A 23,650-nucleotide genomic window follows, 5' to 3' on the forward strand; every position below is an offset into this window, starting at 1 on the left:
CGGCCGCTTAACCGACTGAGCCACCCAGGCGCCCCGAAGAAGAAATTTTTAAAGGTAGAAATCATGAGGCTTGTGGTTTTATGTTAATGTAAAGTAGACATGTGTCCAAGATTTTATTTGTCTCAGGAATTAAGGAGAGAAGTGGCAAGGTATAAAGAGAAAAGTTAAAGGCAGACACACATGTGGGCAATCAGAAATGCTGGGATGAGTTTGCTGGAAAAGTGGTGGCTTTTTCTGGGGAGGTGGGGTGGGACAGAGGGACCCACTGCCTGTCCACCAGGCAGAATTTATTCGCATCTCTCTGGCTAGAACCCTTCTCGTTGCTATCAGCTCTCTACGGCTTACAGTCGTAAAATAGCTCAAAGACAGTGATAGGAGTAGACATCTAAAGAGGCAAACAGCCCAGGAGGGGTTACATACCCAATGCCTAATATTCACCGAAAGGATACTCCATGGTCTTTTTTGTCCATTTCAGAGTTTTCTAAGATTTTTTTGACACTTTCGATAACACTTGTGATTGATTTGCTTTAAGAGAAGTTTACTAAGTAATAGAAACATTATATATATATATTTTTTAATGTTTATTTATTTTTGAGAGAGAGAGATAGAGCACAAAGAGGGGAGGGGCAGAGAGAGAGGGAAACACAGAATCCGAAGCTGGCTTTAGGCTCTGAGCTATCAGCACAGAGCCCGATGTGGGGCTTGAACTCATGAACTGTGAGATCATGACCTGAGCCGAAGTTGGACACTTAACTCCCCTAGGAGCCCCTAGAACCATCATACTATAATCATTTCAAAACCCTTCAAGAAGGGGCGTCAAGGTGGCTCAGTTGGCAAAGCATCCAACTCTTGGTTTTGACTCAGGTCATGATCTCATGGTTCCTGAGTTCGAGCCCCACGTTAGTCTCTGCCCTGACAGCATGGAGACTGCTTGGGATTCTCTCTCTCTCCCTCCCTCTCTCTCTCTCTCTCTCCCTCTCTCTCCCTTTCTCTCTCTCTCTCTCGCTCTCTCATTGACCTCCCCCAGCTCTCTCTCACTCTCTCTCAAAAATAACTAAACTTACAAAAAGCTCATCAAGGAGTCTTGTATTTTTATAAAACAAATCATAAATATCCTTAAATATATGTAATTAGCATGGGACTGCTTAGCTAATCTTTCCTTGTTCTGTACCCACTAAACCTTTTTCTTATAAAGCCTTACCTGTATATTTTCCTTTATGATAGATTCAGGTGAAAACAAGATAAATTGCAAAAAAAAAAAGTGCTAATTGTACAGATAAATTGTTTTTTCCCTTAGCCACATAAGCTAGCGTTGTCAATGTTAAACACAGAAAGAAGTGATTTGTTTTGAGCGGGGCTTCAGTATAATACGCTGTTTAAAAGTCTAAACATGACTCTGTTGAAGCACATAAAAATTGGCCCCCATCCGAAGAGTGGAAATTTAAAAGGTTTTAAAAGCTCTCTGGGCTGTCCGTTAATCAAAGATAAAATTGGGCATTCACAGATCTTACGAGCCAAACTAGTGGATTTCAAATCCCCTAAACATCATCCTTGCATTGTAGCTACTTTCCAAGTCATTTCCAGGCTGAGATCAATATTTGTTTGACAGTACTTGTCTGTGTAGTTACCCACGTTGTGAAAGCGGATATTGTGGTGTCACTGTCTCAGAATTTGAAGCCCACAGAATTTAATAGTCCACCTCCTTACGTCTTTCCACCCGTTTCATTCCCAGACAACCCAGCTCACAATTTCTGTGAGATAAGCTAGAAAGAAAAAAACAACAACCGAGTACAGTAAAACCTTGGATTGTAAGTCGTTCTGCGAATGTTCCGCAAGACGAACAGACATTTCTAATAAATTTTAACTTGATAAACGAGCGATGTCTCGCCATATGAGTCGTACCTGACGCTGGACGTTACGTGATCACAACCGAGCCAATGGTTCTTGAAATTGGCTTCCATATACAAGTGCTTTGGATTACAAGCATGTTTCCGGAATGAATTATGTTCGCAAGCCAAGCTTTCACTGTATAGAACTTTCATGTATTAACTTTTTTGGAATCCTTTGGCTCTTTTGGGCCAAAACGCACACATTAGCTTCCGCCATGCTGCAGAACCTGTGAGGTTCTGCGAAGGAAACCACCAGAGCGTCCCCACCTCAACGCGTGTTGTGTAAAGGGCTACACGTCTAACCTTCCGTCCTGGATTCTCCCTGCTTCCTGCTCTCCCTGGGATCTTCTGCCTGAAAGCCTCTCCATCCACTGAAACGTGGGCCACTGTTCTTATGTCCACCCCACCTGGCTGTATGTTCCTAGAAATTAGGGGCTATGTCGTTTTATTTTCTGCTTCCTTTTTATGAAAAACTTTAAGCTTACAGAAAAGTGGAAAAGATAGCACAGCAAACACCCATATAAGCACCACTTAATCTTAACACTTTCGCCTTTTTATGTCTTCCATCAACTTTTCTTGCTGAAAATATTTAAATGTGTCATTTTCTTTCATCGCTGAAGACTAAACATACATCTCCAGAAGTATACCCTCTTTATATCTACAACAACCTCATTCTCGGCGAAAAACATGGCTGTAATTTTCTAATACCATTGAATTCCTAGGCCATATTCAAATTTCCTCCTTCATTCTCAAAATATATTCTATGTCTTTTTTTCTCTCTGCTCAGATCACATTAAGGATCATAATTATGCTTGATTATGTCTCTTAAGTTTCTGCCAATGTAGAACAGCTCCGAGCTATTTCCCTATATTAGGCCAGTTGTGTTATAGAATCTTCCACATCCTGGATTTAGTCTGTTCCCTCACGGAATGATTTAACACGTTCGTCTCCAGCATCTGGTTGTCCCACTGGTAAAACAGGACTCAGAGGCAGATTCATGGGTGAAGCTGGGGTTCCAACTTCCTCCACTATAAACAGGCATTTTCCGGGGTGCCTGAGTGGCTCAGTGAGTTAAGCATTCGACTCTTTTTTTTCTTAGTTTTTAATGTTTATTTATTTTGGGGGTGGGGAGGGGCAGAGAGAGAGGGACAGAGGACCTAATGCAGGCTCTGCACTGTCAGCACAGAGCCCGACGTGGGGCTCGAACTCACGAACTGTGAGATCAGAACTTGAGCGGAAGTTGGACGCCCAACCGACCGAGCCACCCGGGTGCTCCAAGCGTCTGACACTTGATTTCATCTCAGGTTATGATCTCACAGTTCATGACAGAAAGCCCTGCATCAGGCTCTGCCCTGACAGTGCAGAGCCTGCTTGGGATTCTCTCCCTCCCTCTCTCTCTGCCCCTCCCTTGCTCATGCACACATTCTCACTCTCTCAAAATAAATAAATAAAAAGTATGCGTTTTTCCATCGAGACTGGCGTGTGTTCTCTGAGGTCGTATTTTGGCACCAGGAAAATACGCCATCAGCTTTCTCGGAATGAATTTAGCACGCATGGACGGTCCTTACCTGAATCGGGTGTTTCAGCAGCGGCTGCAAATGGTGATTTCCTAAGTTCCTCATCCCTCACACATTCACCAGCTGGCAGTCTTCTGAAAGGAAGGCCTCCCCCTCACAGGCGGGCTATATGTTGTCCCCCTGAACTGCTGGAAAAGCAGGATGAATCCTTGATTATTCATTTTTTCCCTCCAAATTTGTATTTATTAAATTCCAGCTAGCTAACATCCAGTGCAATATTGGTTTCAGGAGTAGAATTCAGTGACTCATCGCTTACATACAACACCCAGTGCTCATCCCAACAAGTGCCTTCCTTAATGCCCATCCCCCGTCTAGCCCATCCCCCACCCACCTCCCCTCTGCTAACCAGCAGTGTGTTCTCTAGAGTTAAGAGTCTGTTTCCTGGTTTGTCTCTCTCTTTTTCCCCCTATGTTCATTTGCTTTGCTTATTACATTCCACACATGAGTGAAATCACATGGTATTTGTCTTTCTCTCACTGACTCACTGACTTATTTTGCTTAGCATTACACTCCCTAGCTCCATCCACGTAGTTGCAAATGGCAAGATTCCATTCTTTTTGATCACCAAGTAATATTCCATTGTGTATAAATACCACATCTTCTTTATTCATCAGTTGATGGATATTTGGGCTCTTTCCCAAATATAGATAGTTTGGCTATCGTGGATACATCAGGGTCTATGTATCCCTTCAAATCAGTATTTTTGTATCCTTTGGGTAAATACCTAGTAGTGCCATTGCTGGGTCATAGGGTAGTTCTATTTTTAACTTTTTGAGGCACCTCCATACTGTTTTCCAGAGTGGCTGCACCAGTTTGCATTCCCACCAACACTGCACATCCTCGCCAACACTTGGTTCTTGTGTTCTTGATTTTAGCCGTTCTGAGATGTGTAAGACATCTCATTGTAGTTTTGATTTGTATTTCCCTGATGATGAGTGATGTTGAGCATTTTTTCATGTTTCTGTTGGTCATTTGGATGCCGACTTTGACATCTTCTGCCCATTTTTTAACTGGATTATTTGGTTTTTGGGTGTTGAGTTTTCTAAGTTCTTTATGTATTTTGGACATTAACCCTTTATAAGATATGTCACTTGCAAATATCTTCTCCCGTTCTGTAGGTTGCCTTTTAGTGTTATTGTTTCCTTTGCTGTGCGGATGCTTTTTATTTTGATGAGGTCCCAATAGTTAATTTTTGCTTTTGTTTCCCTTGCCTCAGGAGACCTATCCAGTGAGAAGTTGATAACGGCCAATATCACAGAGGTTACTGACTGTGGTCTCCTGTATGATTTTAATTCTTTCCTTGCTCACATTTAGGTTTTTCATCCATGTTGAGTTTATTTTTGTGTATGGTGTAAGAAAGTGGTCCAGGTTCATTCTGCATGTTACTGTCGAGTTTTCCCAGCAGCATTTGTTAAAGAGACTGTCTTTTTTCCATTGGATATTCTTTCCTGCTTTGTCAAAGATTGACCATATAGCTGTGGGTTCATTTCTGGGTTTTCTATTCTGTTTCCATTGATCTGAGTGTCTGTTTTTGTGCCAGTACCATACTATCTTGATGATGACAGCTTTGTAATACAGCTTGAAGTCCGGGATTGTGACGCCTCCTGCTTTGGTTTTCTTTTTCAAGATTGCTTTGTCTGTTCGGAGTCTTTGCAGTTCTATACAAATTTTAGGATTGTTTGTTCTGGCTCTGTGAAAAATACTGATGGTGTTTTGATAGGGATTGCATTAAATGTGTAGATTCCTTTGGGTATTATAGACATTTTTAATTCCCAGTTTCAGAGTCAGGACTTAATGTCATAGTTCCCTCCAACTGTGGAAAACGAGTTGTTTTTCTCTTTTGGGAGTTCCGTTATGGATTCCTGAACTGTTTTATACGTTTGATGCGTTTGAATCAATTAGGATATTGTTCTTTTGTTGTTCAGATTTGACCAGCTTCGGACCTGAGAGCCCTCCCACTGGTTGTCTAGTGACACAAGAGTGTCGTGTAACAAACAACAACATACCCTCGGTGACATGCAGAGTAAGCATTTATCTTTCACGCAGCTGGTTGTCAGCCGGTGGTTGGTTAGGCAGCCGGTGGTTGCTTCTCCGCTGGCTGATTTGCTTCCAGGGCTGGACAACCAGCTGGCTGCCAGCGGATCTGGAGCGGCGTCTTCTCAGGTGCCGGGCAGCTCAGCTGTGCTCCACATCTGTTTCTGCGCTGGGGCCAAAAGACGGGGCCACACATGTTTGTTTCACGGCCATGGCAGAAGCCAGGAGGGGCGAGTCAAACTATACGAGTGCTTCTCAGGTGCCTGGTTGTTCACAGTCCAGTGACCAGTTTAGGTCATGCATCTGAGCCCGCGTTCGAGAGGAAGAGCCTGGCGAAGCCAGACACAAAGGCCGTGGGCAGGAGGGAGGGAAGCATTAGGGCCGTTTTGCCGTCTACCGTGGTCTTATGGTCTGTGTCCCCATCGGTCACCGAACACTTCCTTGCTGGCTGCCTGCTAAGATATTCCATGTTCATACTGTATGTTCTGTGCCTCAGATCGAGAAATGCCCAGGTCTTTAGAGATCACTTGTGCTTTTTACTGAGAACGGTAGCTTGGGATCCTTCTTAGAGTACAATGCTGTGGTTAATGTGGAACTTAACAATAGCCAACACACGATAATTATCATCTGATTGGCAGTGTTAATTGTAATTGTCCTTAAGTCAGGAAACATGGCAGATTCTTGGTGCATACTGATTCTGTTTAGTGAGAAATGGTATTATTTCTAGACCACAGTGTGGACGCTAGGGATGACAGATCAGTTTTTATATCTTATGGCCATCACCTCGATATTGACTTTCTTAGGAAACACGCTATATGCTGTGTGTTATCAGCATACGTGAATACAAGTAATTTGTATCCGAGAAGAAAATAAAATAAGCAATAAGTAGGATAGAACGCTGTTTCTATTAGCCGCTGTTTACAATTAAAAGAAGATAATTAAAGAGAAACCAGATCTGCTTCGTTTACGTGCACTGTTTCTCAAAGTCTATTTCTCTGAAGCAACTCTTTGTGATATTTATATAATCAATTGTCAGTCGATTTATATAATCAAGACCAACCAGGGGCACCTGGTGGCTGAGTCAGTTAAGCGTTTGACTTCAGCTCAGGTCACAATCTCGTGGTTTGTGAGTTCGAGCCCCGCGTCAGGCTCTGGGCTGACAGCTCAGAGCCTGGACCCTGCTTCGGACTCTGTGTCTCCTCTCTCTCTGCCCCTCCCCCACTCATGCTCGCTCTCTCTCTCTCTTTCTCTCAAAAATATTTAAAAATTAAAAAAAAAGAAGACCAACCAGCAGGTCTAAGTCATCCTTGGCGACGGGAACCACGTATCCCGATGGCTAAGAAATCTCTCGTGCCACAAAATGCCATCCATTTAAAGTTTCTTCATCATGGGAAAGACCTTTGAAAGGTTTCTGAGAAATACATTACTGTGTCAGGCAAAAATAAGCAACATACGAAGCCAGCTGATATATGATTCTCAGAGGAAATGACTGGAACGTCATCTTATTTTTGGAAGAGCGAGAAAAACAACGTGTTGCATTGCTATATATTTTTCTATCACAATCGGGGGGAAAGAATAAAATGAAAAGCAATCACCTCCCTTGTGTTGGCTACCAATGTTGTCGCTTTCTTTAATTATGTAGCTTTGGAGAACTGCCGAAGCCACCCAGAACAATTAAATTAATGACATATTTTACATGCTGAGTACTTGACATGAACAATACGTCGCAGAGGGTGACGCCGTGCGAGACTTTCTCCGGGAGATCTTTTCCTCACAACCTCACCCTCTGTGTTTCTCAGAATCCCCGGTGAGCCTGGCTTTTCAGTGTCGCCGTCCCGTCCTCAGAGTGTCCAAATGCACCTTACACTCCCCTCTGGGGTATCTTACCGCACTGCAGTGATGGGGGAGAAAGGAGCTATCTCAGAATCTCACCACGAGGCACTAAAGGCAGAATTGCGAAGCGGCCCTACCCACCCCTGCTTCCTTTGAACTTGTCGGCCGGGGGCAGCCTCTCACACAGCGGGTCTGCCTACGGAGGCGCAGGCGGGTTGCACATTTGGTGAATCAGACAGACGGGTGATGGTGTGAACTTGGTGAACGCATCACGCGTTGTTAGCCCCCAGTTTCCCCTCAGTCATCATGCTAGGTTTTAGAGGTAGAAAGTCCAGAAGGTGTGGCCCTTTCCCCATGCGTCCCGCTCTCTTTGTGGAAGAGACAGAGTTGTCACAGCCAATGAGGAGCGTAAAGCAGGAGTGGGGTGCGGGGCAGAGCAGAGCGGGGTTAATCCTGCTCGGCAGACGCATGGCAAGCTTTGCAGGGGAGAGGCCTTTGTGGGAAGAGCGGACAGAGGTCCCCCCGGAGGGAGTGGGAGAGGGCATTGCAGGCTGGGCCGTGGTCTGAGGCATCACCCAGGCACAGAAGGTACAACATGGTTCAGGACGCTTGATGGGGAGGGGGGGGGGGGCGCTGAACCCTGCCTCAGGCTATAAACCAGACTCAAATTAAACCAGACAGCAAATTAAAATGGGAAGAGACACCCAGGCCTGGATGTGAAGGACCTTGAATGTCAGGCTGAGGAGTTGGCCAAAGCAGTCTCTGCCAAAGGACCTAGAAAAAAAAAAAAAAATAGAAGCACGTCCTCGTGTGCACAGAGCATGGAGCGAAGGGAGTGAGCCGTCAGAGGCATCCAAGGTGAAGGTGGCGGTGGGCAGACCCAGGGCAAGGGCACCGCAAGCCGCGAGGACCCATGGCTTGGAGCCATTCAAGACGCCCTCAAAGGGGTAGGCGCAGACGAGGGGTGGAATATTGAAGACGAGAGACAAAAAGGAGGCAGAGATGATTCCAGATCTTCTCCTGAGACAAGAGTAGCAGCTGACACGCACGCGCCCCAGAGCCTGCCCTGATCCAGGCGTCGTTTTAAGTTCATCTCGAGTCTCCCGTACATAACGTCTCTGAATCTTCACATGCACGATATCGGGTGTATACTATCATTTCTCCCGTTCTGCAGCACAGAAATGGCCTTTACAAGCATTATGAGGGATGGAAAATACAGTGAGAAAATAAACCTTGCAAATCACCAAGAAGGTGAGAAAATTCTAAACTTGCACTCATCTGAGAAAATAGTTACGAGATGTATAACAGGATGAACAGGAGAAAACTAATTGATCCATCATCATACCAGAATGTGTCAATACAGTGGGAGGCTTTTTAAGAAAAAGTGAAGCGTGCAAAAAAATGGGCTGAGAATGAGGCAACTTAATGAATGGTACAACCAGCACGGTTAAATTAAAGACCAAATAGAGAACCCTGCATCTTCCGGTTAGAAAATATCCACTCCGTCAAGAAACCTTCCACAAAAACGAACCCCGCCTCAGGCTATAAACCAGAGTCAACAAATTTCACAGAGTGGATAGTACAAGTTTTTCTAACACATGTAGCAAATTACAAGTCAATAACAAAAAGAGGAAGAAGAGTGTTTTACATACATTTGCAAATTACAAATTCCAAGTAACTCCCAGGTTGAAAAGGAAAGCATGACAGAAACTAAAAATGCACGGAACAAAGCACTAATGAGAAAACTACCCATTAAAACTTGTGGATTCAGATAAAGACATAATTCAGGAAATTTATGGCACCAGTTGTGACTCTGTAAGAAAAGTGGAAATGCTGAAATTAATAAGCTAAGTGTCAAACTGAAAAGATAAGAAGGGGAGGGGGTAACGAGACAGGGTGGAACAGAGATTAGTAACACAGAAACCAGCAGTGCCCTGGCGTCTCTGACCCGTGAGCCACACACACCCAGAAGACAAGCAGAGCAGTTCAGCTGTAGGTAACATACCGGCATTGAGTATAAAAGGCTGCTGCCCAAAGTTGGTGGTCCGTGTCTAGCGAAGAAAATTACCTGGTGTTGCATAGGAAACCACATTTATTAAAGAATATTAACATAGTCCAGAATGTCCAGAAACTGACAACCGTCGTGTCTAGGATATAGCACAAAATTACCTTACTTACAAAGAATGCCCCCCCCAAAAAAAGAGGGGAACATACTTTCAGTATAAAAGAAAATTAACTGAGTCTGACTCCAGAATGAAACGGATTTTGGAACTGATGGGGCAAACATCCTAAAAGTGTATGTGTTTCCATGACGCACAAGGAAGTACGTATGTTTTCCGTGAATGAAAATGTCAGCAGGGAAATGAGAAATCCCCGCAGAAAAGTAGAAACAGTAGAAAGAACAACGTGGAAAATCCTAAACATGAGAACGCAGATTCTGAAATGTAAAAATTCACTGGATAGACTTGGCAGTCAAATAATCATGACAAAGGAGAGAGACAACGCAGCTGTGATGACAGCTCAGTAGAAATTATTCGAGGTGAACAGAGGGAAATTTTTTTTAAAGAACAGAGCATCAGAGAGTGTTAGATAATATCAAGGTCCCCAATATGTGTGCAGCTGGCACTCCAGGAGAGGAGAGGGATAAAACAAATAGAAAAAAATATTCGTCAAATTAAAGGCTGAAGATTTGACAAAGACATACGTTTGCAGACACGAGGCTCAGCAAACACCAAACAGAATGAACACAAAGAAGTCTAATCAAAAATGCATCATAGCTGGGCTGTTAGAAACCACAAGCAAGAAGTCAGTCTTGAAAACAGCGAAAGAAAAATGCATGGAAACAGTGTCGGGGAAAGAACAATTAAAAGCCGCTTCTTGTTAGAAGCCATGGTGACCAGAAGGACGTGGCATGAAATCTCCAAAGGAGAAGGAAACACCATCAACCTAGAAATCTATACGAAGAGACAATATCCTTCAGAAGTGAAGGAAATCAAAGGCACTCAGGCAAGAGCAAATTCAAGGAACTGGGTGCCGGCGGGTCCATACAAACACACACCTCGAGGAAGCTCTCAAGAGGCAGGAAATGATGCCTGGTGGAAATTCAGGTCCTGGATCAAGTCTAAAAAGCGTCAGAAAGGCGAGTGATGGGCAAATGCAACAGACTTTTTTTTTCTTTCTTTTTCTTCTTGCTCTCTTTATAAATGAGGTACTGTCATAAACAGTAATTATGACATCTTGTGGAGTATGTAAAGTATCTTGATTCAATACACATGACAATTATAACAGCATGGGGCTGGATGCGGGCTGAAAACTTGATAAATTTCTGTATTTCACCAGAGCTGGTACACTATTAACTCATTGTTGACTGTGGAAAGTTGAGTATGTATTCTAATCCCTAGGATAAGCACAAAAAATTTGCAAGGAAATACAGCTAAGAGGCGCTTGGGTGGCTCAGTCTGTTAAGCATCCGACTTCAGCTCAGGTCATGATCTCGCGGTCCGTGAGTTCGAGCCCCGCGTCGGGCTCTGTGCCGACAGCTCAGAGCCTGGAGCCCACTTCGGATTCTGTGTCTCCCTCTCTCTCTCTGCCCCTCCCCTGCTCATGTTCTGTCTCTCTCTGTCTCAAAAATAAATGAAAACATTAATTTTTTTTTTAAAAATACAGCTAAAATAGGGACATTAAAATTCTGAAAAATATGCAATAAAGTGAAAGCCAGAGATAAGTGGAGGAAACAAGTAGAAACTAATCACACACACACACCCCTACACCCCCCCACCCCACACCCCCACCTCCACACACACACACCCCACACACCCATACACATACACACCCACCCCACACACATACACATAAACACACGTTAGACCAAATGCAGCCATATCAATCATTTCATTAAATATGCATACAGGACATTCACCAGGTTAGACCATATTATGGACCACAAAAATGTCTTAATGAGTTTTCAAAGACTGAAATCATGTACCGAGTCTTCTTTGATCCAGTGAATTTAAATTAAAAATCTATAAAACATAAAAGGGCCAGAATAACTTTACATACTTGCAAATTAAACAACATGTTTCTGAATAATCATTGGGCCAAGCAGATATTACAGGGAAGATTAGAAATAATTTGAACTGAATAATAATGTAACTCAGCATATCAAAATTTGTGAGATGTAGCTAACACCATCCATAGAGGGAAATTTTTAGCGTTCATCAGTTTTATTAGAAAGGATGGTTGGGGCGCCTGGGTGGCTCAGTCGGTTGGGCGTCCGACTTCGGCTCAGGTCATGATCTTGCAGTCCGTGAGTTCGAGCCCCGCATCGGGCTCTGTGCTGACAGCTCGGAGCCCGGAGCCTGTTTCAGATTCTGTGTCTCCCTGTCTCTCTGACCCTCCCCTGTTCATGCTCTGTCTCTCTCTGTCTCAAAAATAAATAAACGTAAAAAAAAAAAAAAAAAAAGAAAGAAAGGATGGAAAATCAAACTAAAGATCTAAGCTCCCACCTTAACAACCTGGAAAAAGAAGAGAATGAAAACCAAAGCAAGCAGCAGAAAGGAGTGAAAAAGGAAAGAGCGTAAATTTATGAGATAAAGAGTAGAAATGATAATACCGTTTGGATTAATCCAGTCTGCACGGGTGGTCCCGTCAGCAACTGGTTATTGTGTGAAATGCCTTGACCATCAAGCTGGCTCAGTACTCCCACCTTTGCTCGGACAGACAGTATTTCTTCCCCTCGTTGTGTGCCCAGCCCTGTACCAGCAACCTTCAGAGAACGTGCCCTTTCACTCGCAGTAGAGGCACACGTGCCTACAGATACACCTCTGCAATCATCCTGATCGGTGTGTTTTATTACTCTCCTAAGGGAATAGTTGAAAGGTTGGTCATGCAAAGGACCACGGTCACTGTCTCTGAGGACAGGATGTATGGATTCAGGGGTATGCGTGACCAAGAAACTGCCGAGTCTCCCAGGGGTAGCAAGGAACGTTGTGGACTAACTCGAAACAGTTTGCAGGGTTTGGATGTCTGAGCACGCGTGCATAACACGGTTCACCCAAGCTGTACATACAGGAAATCACTACCCACAGTGCGAATTACTGTCCATGCTTTTTGGTAGTAAGTTTCTTAATCTGCTCCATGTGTCCACTGTGTGTCGGGCTCAAGAAAGCTCTAGAATGTCCGAAAGACTTCATGGGCATGGGCACTGGTGTTTTATATGCCAGCGTGTAGCGTAGGAGCGAAGATTCGGAGAGAAGCTTCACATGAGGTTATGTTGAGAGCAGCTGTATATACTTCACCAGATTAAAACGACCCTTTGATGAATCACAGGATTCTATTTTTGTCGGAATAGTTGATTCGTTCTGTGTAAGTGTCCGTCAGAAGCCTGCTGAGCTCCTTAATGTTTTGTGTTTCTTTTTTATTTCTTCTCTTGTAGATAAAGAATTCATCTACAGAGAACAGAAAGGAAATGTGATACTACAGAATGTTGAAACAAATATTTCTACGGTGTTAATAGAAGGCAAGAAAATTGTAAGTACTCTCTCTAATGACCGGGATAATTTCAGTTTTCCCTCCTGCAAGTCAATAAAGCAGAAAATGACTTTAGGTTTCAACTTTTAGGAGGAGCCTAGCAGAAGCAATAAACTTGTAACACTATAGCCTGAGCAGCTCAAGATAATGTGAAATTGAAACCACACTAATTTAATAAGATGAAAGCAGTTTCTTTCGTGTGCGGGACATTTCTCTGCAGGTGTTGGAAACAAGTGTTGCATATCATATGTAATTGGAAGATCACGTCCTAGGGCTTTAGACATTTACAGAAAAATGGCAGTAATGCACAGAGAATACTTCGGGAGGGCTTGCTCAGTCTCGTTTAAAAAAAACACCTCATCTCCACATGCACAGGGAATATTAATGGAGGCACGCTGACTGCGCTTCGTCTGAACACGTGAAGTGATGTTTAGGCTTTAAAATAAGTACGGAGTGGATGCGAATGCCAGTCAGTGCCTCATAATCTGGGAAAACCCATTTTCCCCGAGATTTAAGTAGCATCGAAATTTGGAGTTCATGTACAGTTGAAAATAGTTATTTAAATTTTTTTAATGTTTATTTATTTTTGAGACGGAGACAGAGCGCGAGTGGGGGAGGGGCAGAGAGAGAGGGAGACACAGAATCCGAAACAAGCTCCAGGCTCTGAGCTGTCAGCACAGAGCCTGACGCGGGGCTCGAACCCACAAACCGCGAGATCATGACCTGATGTTACTTTAAATAAACACGGAAGAGGGGCACCTGGGTGGCTCAGTCGGTTGGGCGTCCGACTTCGGCTCAGATCATGATCTCGCGGTTCGTGGGTTCAAGCCCCGCATGGGGCTCTGTGCTGACCGCTCAGAGCCTGGAGCCTGTTTCCGATTCTGTGTCTCCCTCTTTCTGCCCCTTCCCTGCTCGCTCTCTCTCTCTCTCACACACACACGCGCACACACACAAAATAAACATTATAAAAATCTTTAAATAAACAGAAGAATACAATATCGTCTTTACACTTCAATTAGCAACCGTCAACATCATCCCTGTGTGTTGAAAAGGCTGGGAAGTGAGCACTGAACTATGAAAATCATTCATCTTGTTGGGTGGGGAAGACTTTGTATATTATTTTTCATGGTGATGAATTCCACAATTGTTGTTTCGATGCCATTTTACTCAATAATTTTAATCAGATTTTTAAAAATTCAGTATCACGTTTCAAAGGGATTAGACCTCTCCATCAACGAACATGTGAGCACTGCAGACAGTTCCGAAAGTACTTGGAAGGGAAAACACGTAAATTAAAAAAGAGTCCTGCTGCTCTGATTATGTCAAGTTTTCTCACTTTTTCTGTCTTTCCCTGTTTTAATTACTTATTTAAATGACTAAGTTAACATTTAAATAAAACGTCTTTTTGTTTCTTTAATTTATGCTCCCCTTTGATTTTGTATAATCATTAGACTGTAGGATTTGAATTTTTATCTGTCTCTAAAAATTAATGAATTCTGACTCCTCACAGAGAGGGACACGATTACAAGTATTATGAGACCCTTTCCAGAATCAAGAGCTGTCGTGGGCTCATGTGTTGTAGAGGAACTCGGGAATCTGTTGAGATAAGAGCTTGAGACCACTTTTTTCCTTTTTCCCTTCATCCAGTACGCTGAGCTTTCACAATTAGCGTTCACTTTACTTTATTCTGTTTCGTTTAATTTCCATCAAGGGCTCCGTGGGGGGGTGTGTTCTCACATTTGGAGGAGGAAGAAGCTCACTGCGGGGCTTCTCCTGCTTGCCCTCTGCCGAGCCCTGCAGGCTGGCTCCCACAGGTGGGCCCCCGCAGATGCAGGTGCGCCCCAGGTGGGAGGGGTCCCAGCCCCTGCCTGGGGGGCCCGTCCCCACTTTTGCTGTCATCCTCCTGGTCTGCATGACACAGCCAGCCCGCAGCCCTGCGGCTGCACAGGAGAGGCCGGCATGGCCAGCGAGCATTTCCACCCTGAGGCTGGCTGCGTTTCCCACCTCAGTAAAAACCCGGAAGGGTAGAAATAGCCTTGTTTTTGTCTGCAGTTGAGAAGGCAAAAGCCAGCGGCCCGAACGCCCGCTGAACTGTTTTGTTTGGCCCACAGACTGGTTTCTTGCAGGCTGGAAGCCCAGGCTTCTGTCTTTTCTTGAAAGACAGGAATAGCTAAAAGCAGCGAGACAGCGTTTTCTCAGACAGCAGAATTTGGCGAGCGGAACGGGGTAGCAGCTGTCCGGTCCCCGCCGCGACCACACTCGCTGACTTCCAACCGGACCGGCCTCTGCGTTTCCAACCCCATTAGTCCAGGAACAAAGGGGTGGCATAACAAGTCACCGTCGTTTGCAAGAATGTTGTCAAAGCCATGTCACGCGGGGTGTCTATTCTAGTTTGCTTTCTGTGTCTGCAGCGTTCGGTCCAGCCGCCGTCGCCGTCCCTCTGCATTTTTTTTCTTCCTCCCCCTCGTGTCTCAGACACATTTTCTTCTTGTTCCTCTTCCCTTTCTTTTCCCCTCTTCCTCTTTTTCCCCCCACTTATTAAAAGAACAGAAAACAAAAATATTTTTTACTTATTTTTATTTCCTAGGCTTGTCTCTCTCTCTCTTTTCTTTTTTTAAGTCGGGAAGTATAACATTGTGTACCTGTGTCTTTAAAAGACCTGCAAAGAAATAAAGTAGCAGCTTGATTTTCCTGGCCCTGCACCTGCTACGCTGTGCAGGTTTTAGGTGGTCTGGTGTCGTCCTTCTGTCACCCCTGTGCTCTCATCTGACATTAAAGTGTGTCCTCTGAGCAGGGCCCTGGGCTGGCCGAGGTGGGTGGGTGGAGACCAGGATCAATGAAACAGTTTTACTCTCTGGGACCTTTCCACCCAGATCTAGAAGAGGCAGGCATTTGTGACCTCTGTGCTGCAGTAGAGGCAGGAAGGAGAGAAGAGAGTCATGTCAGCGGTAGATAGGGCGCAGAGAGGGACGTCCAGCAGCCCCCGAAAGGTGAGTACAGTTTGAAGACAAGCGGGAAGCAGCATCCTTGCTGCACAGAGAACAGGCTGAGCAGTGAATGTCCCGTGGGCAGGCAGGGTGGCCAGTCACCAGCTCCGGTGCAGGTCACGTGGGAGCGGTTGGAAGGCCGTGGCTCAGGGCCCCGGGAAAAGGTCAGGGAGCAAGCCACGGAGCGCCTTACCCGGGGGTCTAGCCTTTTTACTCTGCAGGAAAGTGAAAGGGATGGGACTGTTGAGGTCGGGTCTGTCGAGGAAAATAAAGCTAGAGCCACGTGACGGGGGTGCAGGAGGGAAAGATGAGAGGCCAGGGGCCCCCTGGGACTGCTTCGGGCCCAGGTGAGGCTGGACCAGGTCCTGGTGAAAGCAGTGACTGGGGAAACCAGGAGGGACGAGTCTGCGTCCCGTCACAGAGGCAACATTGACGAGTCCGGCTGCGCGGTGCACGAGGGCCACCGAGGCTGTAGCCATGGTCTGCGTCCACCGGGGGCGTGGGTGCGGGTCTCAGACACCCGGAGTGGGGAGCGGTCAGGGCCGTGGAGGAGAAAACCAGGGCTAACCGAGGAAGGAGGGGGACGCTGCAGGGTTGCACGCGGGGTTCATGCAACACGCAAGGCTATGTGAGTGCTTACAGTAGAAACACCACGCGCGTTTCCTTATTTAATTGAAACCCTGTGAGCAGCAGGCGGGATATTCTTCCCACTTGATCGAGGTCGGCCAGGAGGTCTTTTCTGAGTCACGTAGCTGGTAGCTGAGAGCCCCCAGGGCTGGTCCCGAGCTACGTCATTTCTAGATGGCGTAAGGGGTCTTGGGGCCAGTGTCCCACGGCCCAGGAGGGTGCCACAGCCTCAGGTGCGGGGCTCACACTGTGAGGCCACCGCTGCCTGTCCCCGTGGCCCCTGCACATTGCCCCGAAATAAGGATCATACCTGCAAAACGCTGTGTCAGGCCAGCCTGACGCAACACCTGCCGAGGCAACCGTGCGGATTTACCTGTTTGCGAGGTGAGAGCTTTTCTCGGTGCTCTTTTCTGCTCTGTCCGGCTGCATTTTCAGGTTTCTTCCGGCTCTCACCACCAGTGCAGGGGTGGCACCTGCTTCGATCTGACTCCAAATTTAATGATTTGTAGGGTGCAACAAGGGCCCAGATGCAGACAGTGGCTGCCTTCCCCGGGAGGACCCCCAGGTGCACACGCTCCCTCCTTCCTCGTGCACGGGGACGGGCAGCTCACCACCGCCTGTCTGGCCAAGGCTGATGTGTGTTCCCCTCGAGGTGCACAGGGTGTCCCCATAACTTGTGCCATCTTCTCAGCATCTGCCTTTGGCTTTATCGTTACCAATCTTACTTATTTCCTTGTTTTCCTTTCTGAGGCGATTTTCACAAAACAGCCCAGGGACGTATTTATACTCCCTGCCCTCCATTTCTTTCCCATTCCTTGATGATTTGGAGCATTCCATCATCCCGTATCTTTTTCTTTCACTCATGGCCGCCTTTCCTTCTCTGCGTTTATGATCACACAGGTATTTATCCGTTACATGAAAACAAGACACACCAGCCCTTGGCATAAGTGTCTCACTGGCAACACGCCGACATTTCCATCCATATGGGCTCGTCATATGTGTAGACTGATGTTTTTCTAAGTCAGGATGGGGGCGCCTGGGTGGCTCAGTCAGTTGAGCATCCGACTCTTGATTTCGGCTCAGGCCATGACCTCACGATCGTGTCGTGGGATTGAGCCCCGCATCAGGCTCTGCGCTGACAGCACGGATGTCTGCTTGGGATTCTCTCTCTCCCTTTCTCTCTCTCTCTGCCCCTCCTCGGTGCTCTCAAAAATAAACAAACTTAAAAAAAAAATCATAAAAATCAGGGTCATGTTATTAAAAATTACGTTAGTGAGTGTGAGTAAACAGCCCCAAATAATGCAAAATGGGAACTGCACACCAGTCTCACCAGCGGGTGTAGCTACAGACATTGTAACCGCAGTATAGGCAAGTGGAACCCACTCATGTATCTGAGTCGTGATTCACTCTGAGTCGTGTACTCCTGACAACAGCACTTAAATATCAAGAACTCAATCAGCAAAACCCATTACAACTACAAAATAACAGCAAAATCCTTGATGATTACATCACAGACACTGAAAGGGTACCTGGTAAAGCTTATCAATAACTGCTAATAAAATTTCTGGGTGAGATGAAAAGGAAAACCTGCCTAAATATGACAAAAACCATTTACCCTAAGCCAACTAGCAGCGAAAACCATTCTCAATGGCAGACAGTAGAACTATGTTAATTGCAGTCGGGCCAGAGTACTCACCATCACTATTCCTATTTAATGTGCTCTTGGAGATAGCAGGAAATGCCGTGTACAAGCAGAGTAAGTGATGGGGAACTAGAAAACGAAAGAAAAATGTCTTTCTTTTCTGGGTAACATAATTCCATCCCTAGAAAATCTAAACGATGTTAGTTTACCTAAGCTGTAATTAATAAGGAAAAATTTTCATCTGGCTGAATACAGAAAATATGTGAATAAATCCGTGGCTCTCTCTTCACAGACTTCAGTACCTAGAATATTCCCTTCACTATATGAACAAAAACAAAAGTTCTCTCATAAATCTAAGAACAGCATAAGACTTAACGCAGACTACAAAATCTTATTGAAGATTAGAATTCTACATGCAACAAAAATATCTTTCAAAGTTAAAGATAAAATAAACTGGAGACAAAATCCGAGAGCATTCACTGGCCACACACTAGCACTCTGAGAAAGTGAAAGGAAGTTCTTTGGGGTAAGAAAGATTATACCGGGTGAAAGTTTGGATCTACATAATGGAACGAACAGTGCCAGAAGAGGTAAATGTGGTCAACATGTAGCTAAGCTTTTGGTGGGAACTTAAAGAAAATGAATTGGCTAGTCCTGAAAAAAATGCATCTGTTTTTTTTATAAAAGGGTCTTTAAATGTGGTGAAGATGTCCAGTTCCTTTTAATAGAAGACTTCTAATTCTTTTCTCCTACACTCTACGTTGACTAAAAACCGCAAACATATACACATAAAATCTTTGGAACATGTTAGAATTTTCTTGGGCAGGACACCCAGAGCAGAAATCTGATACAATGCAGGGTGGAAGGTAACTATAGTATAAAGGACAGGTTTCCTATATCATTATGCCCATAAGCTTCCCTTATTACTCCCAAAGGATTCAAAGGTGAGTTTTAAAAAGCAAGACCCAGCTCTAAGCCTTCTATGATATATACTTTCAGGAGAAAGACACAGGTTAAAATTAAATTAATGTAAACAGACATACCATCCAAACATTAACCAAGGGAAAGCCTGAATGGTCCTGTTAATATCAAAGTAGACTACAGAAGAGGCCCTACTACTGGAAATAAAAAGAAATATTTCATAAGGATAAAGGGGTCAGTTCTTTAAGAAGGCAGAAGAATGCTGAAGGTATATGCAACTAGCAATAGAGCTATAAGATTTGAAGCCAGAATTGGTTGAACCAAAACCAGAAGTGGACAAATCCACAATTGAAGTGGGAGGTTCCAACGGTCCTCTCTGAGTAGTTGATAGAACATGTAGGAAAACAGATCAGTACAGATACCAAAGTCTTGAAAGCACAGTCAACCAACTCACCTAACTGACATTGATGGGTCACATCCATCACCAACAGAGAACACGTTCATTCTGAGCACACGTGGAACATTCACGAAAACTGATAAAAGTCTGGGCCATTAAACGAGTCTCAATTTATCTCGCAGGTTGGAAATTACGCAAAGACCAGTGTCTAGCAAATACATAATTAAAGTAGAAATCAACAGCAGAAAAATATCTGGAATGTGGCCTGATGATTGAAAATTAGGGGCGCCTGGGTGGCGCAGTCGGTTAAGCGTCCGACTTCAACCAGGTCACGATCTCGCGGTCCGTGAGTTCGAGCCCCGCGTCGGGCTCTGGGCTGATGGCTCAGAGCCTGGAGCCTGTTTCTGATTCTGTGTCTCCCTCTCTCTCTGCCCCTCCCCCGTTCATGCTCTGTGTCTCTCTGTCCCAAAAATAAAATAAATGTTGAAAAAAAAAATTTTTTAAAAAAGAAAATTAAACAACCTGCTTTTAAGTGACGAATCGGCCAAAGAAGAAATCAGATGGGAATTAGGTAATGTGTTGAAATGAAGGGAAATTAAGACATATAAAATGAAAATTTATGGTGTGCAGGTAGGCAGCACTTAAAGGGAAATTTATTGCTTTAAGTGCTCCTATCATTAGATCTAAACATGCACCTTAAAAAAAACAAAATTGGAAAAAAAGGAATGACGTGTAAGTATGCAGAAGAAAGGCAATAAAGGGAAAAATCAACCATATGGAAAAGAAAAAAATAGCAGAAAAAAAATAAACAAAACCCAAAGCTGGTTTTTGGAAAAGATTCATGAAATTGATCAAGAACAAAGATAAAGGACAAAAACCAATAATAGGAACAGAAGAAAGCCCCATCAGTACAGGCTTGGAAAGGGTAATCGAAAATATTTGTAGTAGCCATAGATCAATAAACTTGACAATGAAATGAGAATAAACAAGTGAAATAAATAAATCCTTAAAAGATACAAATTATCACAGCTCACTAAAAGTGAAATAGGGACTCTCAATAGTCCTATATTGATGTAAAAGGAATTAATGGTCAAAAAGTTCCACATGTAGAAAATTCAAGGTGCAAATACATGGCTTCACTTGTCAATTCTACCAAACATTTAAGGAAAACATTATACCAGTTCTGTACAAACTTACAAAACAAGTAGAAGAGGAGGAAATACCTCCCAAGTCATTTATTAGGCCAGCACTTCCCTCAAGTATAAACCAAACGAGGTTATTACCGGAAAAGAAAACCACAGACTAATTTCCCTTAAACACAGGTGCAAAAATCCTCAACAAAATAGCAAATCATGTCTAGCAGTATATAAAAGGGTTAATACATCATGACCTATAGAGATTATCTAAGGAATGCAAGTTTGCTTCAACATTTGAACATCAAACAATGTAATTAACCATTTTGACAGACTAAAAAGAACAAAACAGCATAATTATCTCCAAAAATGCAGAAGAAGCATTTGAGATAATTCAACACTCATTATAAAACTCAACATCCATTGTAAAAATTCTGAGCAAACTGGAAATAGACAGGAGCATCTTCAACCTGATAACAGACATCTACAAAAGCACCTGCCATTAATACACTTACTAATGAAGACTGGATGTTTCTCCCTAAGATCAGGAAAAAGGCGAGGTGTCCACCCTCATTATATTTCCGGACATTATACTGGCGGCTCTCTAGTGTGTAATTAGGCTATAAAAAGAAGCAAAATGCATCTAATTAGGAAAGGAGTGGGAAAAAAAAACTCTTCAGCCACAGAAAATATGATTAGATAGAAAATTCTAAAGAATGTACAAAAAAATTGCTATAACAATTAATGAAATTTAGCAAAGTCGCAGAACAAAAGGTCAAGGTACCGAAATCAATTCTATTTCCATATGTTAGCAATAAACAACTGAATATTGAGATGTGTATATTTTACATATATAAAACATCAATAATGCCGAATACTTAGGATACATCTAACAAAACACGGGCAAGAGTTGTACGCTGAAAACTACAAAGCATTGCAGAGAGAAGTTAAAGATTTCTTTCAGAAGCCCTCGTTTCGAGAAGCTTACATTCTAGGGGAGGGGACGGGCACTAAATAAGATAAATAGGTTAAATATACATTATTTTAATAGTGAGTATGCCTAGGAAAATAAGGGATGAGGGTTATGAAAAATTGGAGGCAAGCCTATTGAGATTTCTAGATCTCATGGCCACGGAAGAGAGGGAAGTCTTCACTTAGAAGGAGGCTCCTGAGAAGAAAGCTGACAGGTGACAATCTAGAGCTTTTCAAGCAAGAGGAAGACCAGTCGTGAAGACCATGAAGCCAGTGTGTGCCTGGCGTGTTCATGGGAGGTGTAGACAGCAGTGGCAGTGTGGCTGGGGTGCACAGGGTCAAGAGGCCATACTTGGAGGTGGGGACCAAGGAGTAGCCCCGCTGCTCAGTGGGAGCTTTGACTTTTAGCCCACTGTGATGGAAGCCAAGGTTGGTGTGGCTTCAAGCAGAGGGCAAGGTGATGATTCCTGTACTGAAAAGCTGGCCCCGGCTCCTGCAGCTAGAGTAGAGTGCAGGGGACAAAGTTAGAGCCTGGGGACACCGCTGGAAGGTTACTGCCATGGCCCGAGCGGAAGACTCATGCTGAGACCAGGGTGGTGGCGGGGGGGAAGGAAAGCCTGTTCTGAATGGACTCTGATGGTAGCCCAACAGTGGTTTCTGCTCGGCTAGATCTAAGATGTGTGAGACAGAGGAGAGGAGAGCCAGGAGTTTGCCCTGAGTGGCTGAGGGGGTGGGGTTGCTGGGGCTGGAGGGAGAAGGGACAGAATATGAGGGGCTGTATTGTATTCACGTTACCTTGAGTCTCCCACTTGACATTCGAGTGGAGGTGCCAGGGAAGCAGTGGGACATACACATCTGAAGGTCAGGGTCAAGTCCAGTTGGGTTCACAGGGTCTTGGACATGTGACGCTTGGAATTGTCAGCAGGTACTTGGATTTCATAGCCACGAGTGTGCGTGGTGTCACCTAGGATGTGATTTCTGATAGGAAACCCAGTCATTTATGTTGGTTACTCCAACATTCAGAGGTCAGAGAAATGAAGGGAACCAGCAAACGTGCATGAAGAGAAGCATCGAGGAGGTACGAGAAAACCAGGTGTGCGTCCTAGAAGCCAAGTGGAGACAGGGTTTTGAGGAGGAGCAAGTGATGAGTTGTGCCAAGAGGAGAATTGAGACATCATGACGACATTAAGCAAGTTAGTCTCTGGTCACCTTGAGAAGAGAAGTGGGGATAAAAACATGGTAGGAGTGAGCTTCAGAAAAAATAGAAAACTCAGCATAACAGGTACCTTCAAGGAGACAGGGATGGACAGTTTTCTAAAGATAAAATCCGCATTGCCAGAAATATCCAGTGAGGGTCAAATGTGCCCGAGGCAGGGAAATAGGAACTAAACTCTCAGCGAGGCGCCACCTGACATCCATCAGAGGGTCAAACGGAAGAATGGATAGCAGCACTTCTGCCAGAGAAGGGAGAAAGGATGCATTCGCTCATCGGTAATGAGAGTGTTAATTCCAGAAACATTTCGAAAAGCAACCGGGCAATATCTATTTGCACTTTTTAAAACATCATCAGCCCCACCCTTAGAAATGTGTTCCGTAAAAAACAAACGTGGGTGAGGATTTTTATTGCAATGTTGCGTGTCGTAACTGTACTGGACACACATCCCAGCCCATCCTCACCGCTCACAGCTTCTGTGTTTGCAGAGGCGGCCGTGTGCTAAACTATGTCTGTAATGTCCAGACGAACACTCATGGTGCTTTTCCAGTCATTCCCAGATGTGTGCATAGTGGCAAAAAAATTGGGGTTCCAGATCTCATGCTGTGAACAGGTGTGTGTGTGTGTGTGTGTGTGTGTGTGTGTGTGTGTGGTCTATGTCGTGCCCTGCTTTCCATATTCTTTGTGCTTTTCCTTGGTGATTATGCTGTTTAAAATGGCCCCCAAGGATAATGCTGGAGTGCGGTAATGTTCCGAAATGCAAGAAGGCTGTGATGTGCCATACGGAGAAGACACATTTGTGAGATGATTTGTTCAGGCTGAGTATAGTGTTGTTCACTATGAGTTCAGTGTCAGTGAGTCAACGGCATACAGTAGTAAGATGTCTTGAAGGGCGC

The 23,650-nt window shown here is 44.4% G+C and overlaps 1 protein-coding gene across 6 annotated transcripts in view; it reads left to right on the forward strand.

Annotated features, from left to right (window-relative positions):
* DPP6 (dipeptidyl peptidase like 6) overlaps positions 1–23,650 on the forward strand; it is a 950,988-nt gene that overhangs the window by 647,278 nt on the left and 280,060 nt on the right. For all 6 annotated transcript variants that reach the window (XM_045496272.1, XM_045496270.1, XM_045496273.1 and 3 more), the window contains exon 4: positions 12,768–12,862. In XM_045496272.1, the coding sequence (XP_045352228.1) occupies positions 12,768–12,862 (95 nt within the window). The remainder of the gene's footprint in view (positions 1–12,767; positions 12,863–23,650) is intronic.

This window comes from Leopardus geoffroyi, chromosome A2 (assembly GCF_018350155.1).
Source record: "Leopardus geoffroyi isolate Oge1 chromosome A2, O.geoffroyi_Oge1_pat1.0, whole genome shotgun sequence".
Classification (NCBI taxonomy): domain Eukaryota; kingdom Metazoa; phylum Chordata; class Mammalia; order Carnivora; family Felidae; genus Leopardus; species Leopardus geoffroyi.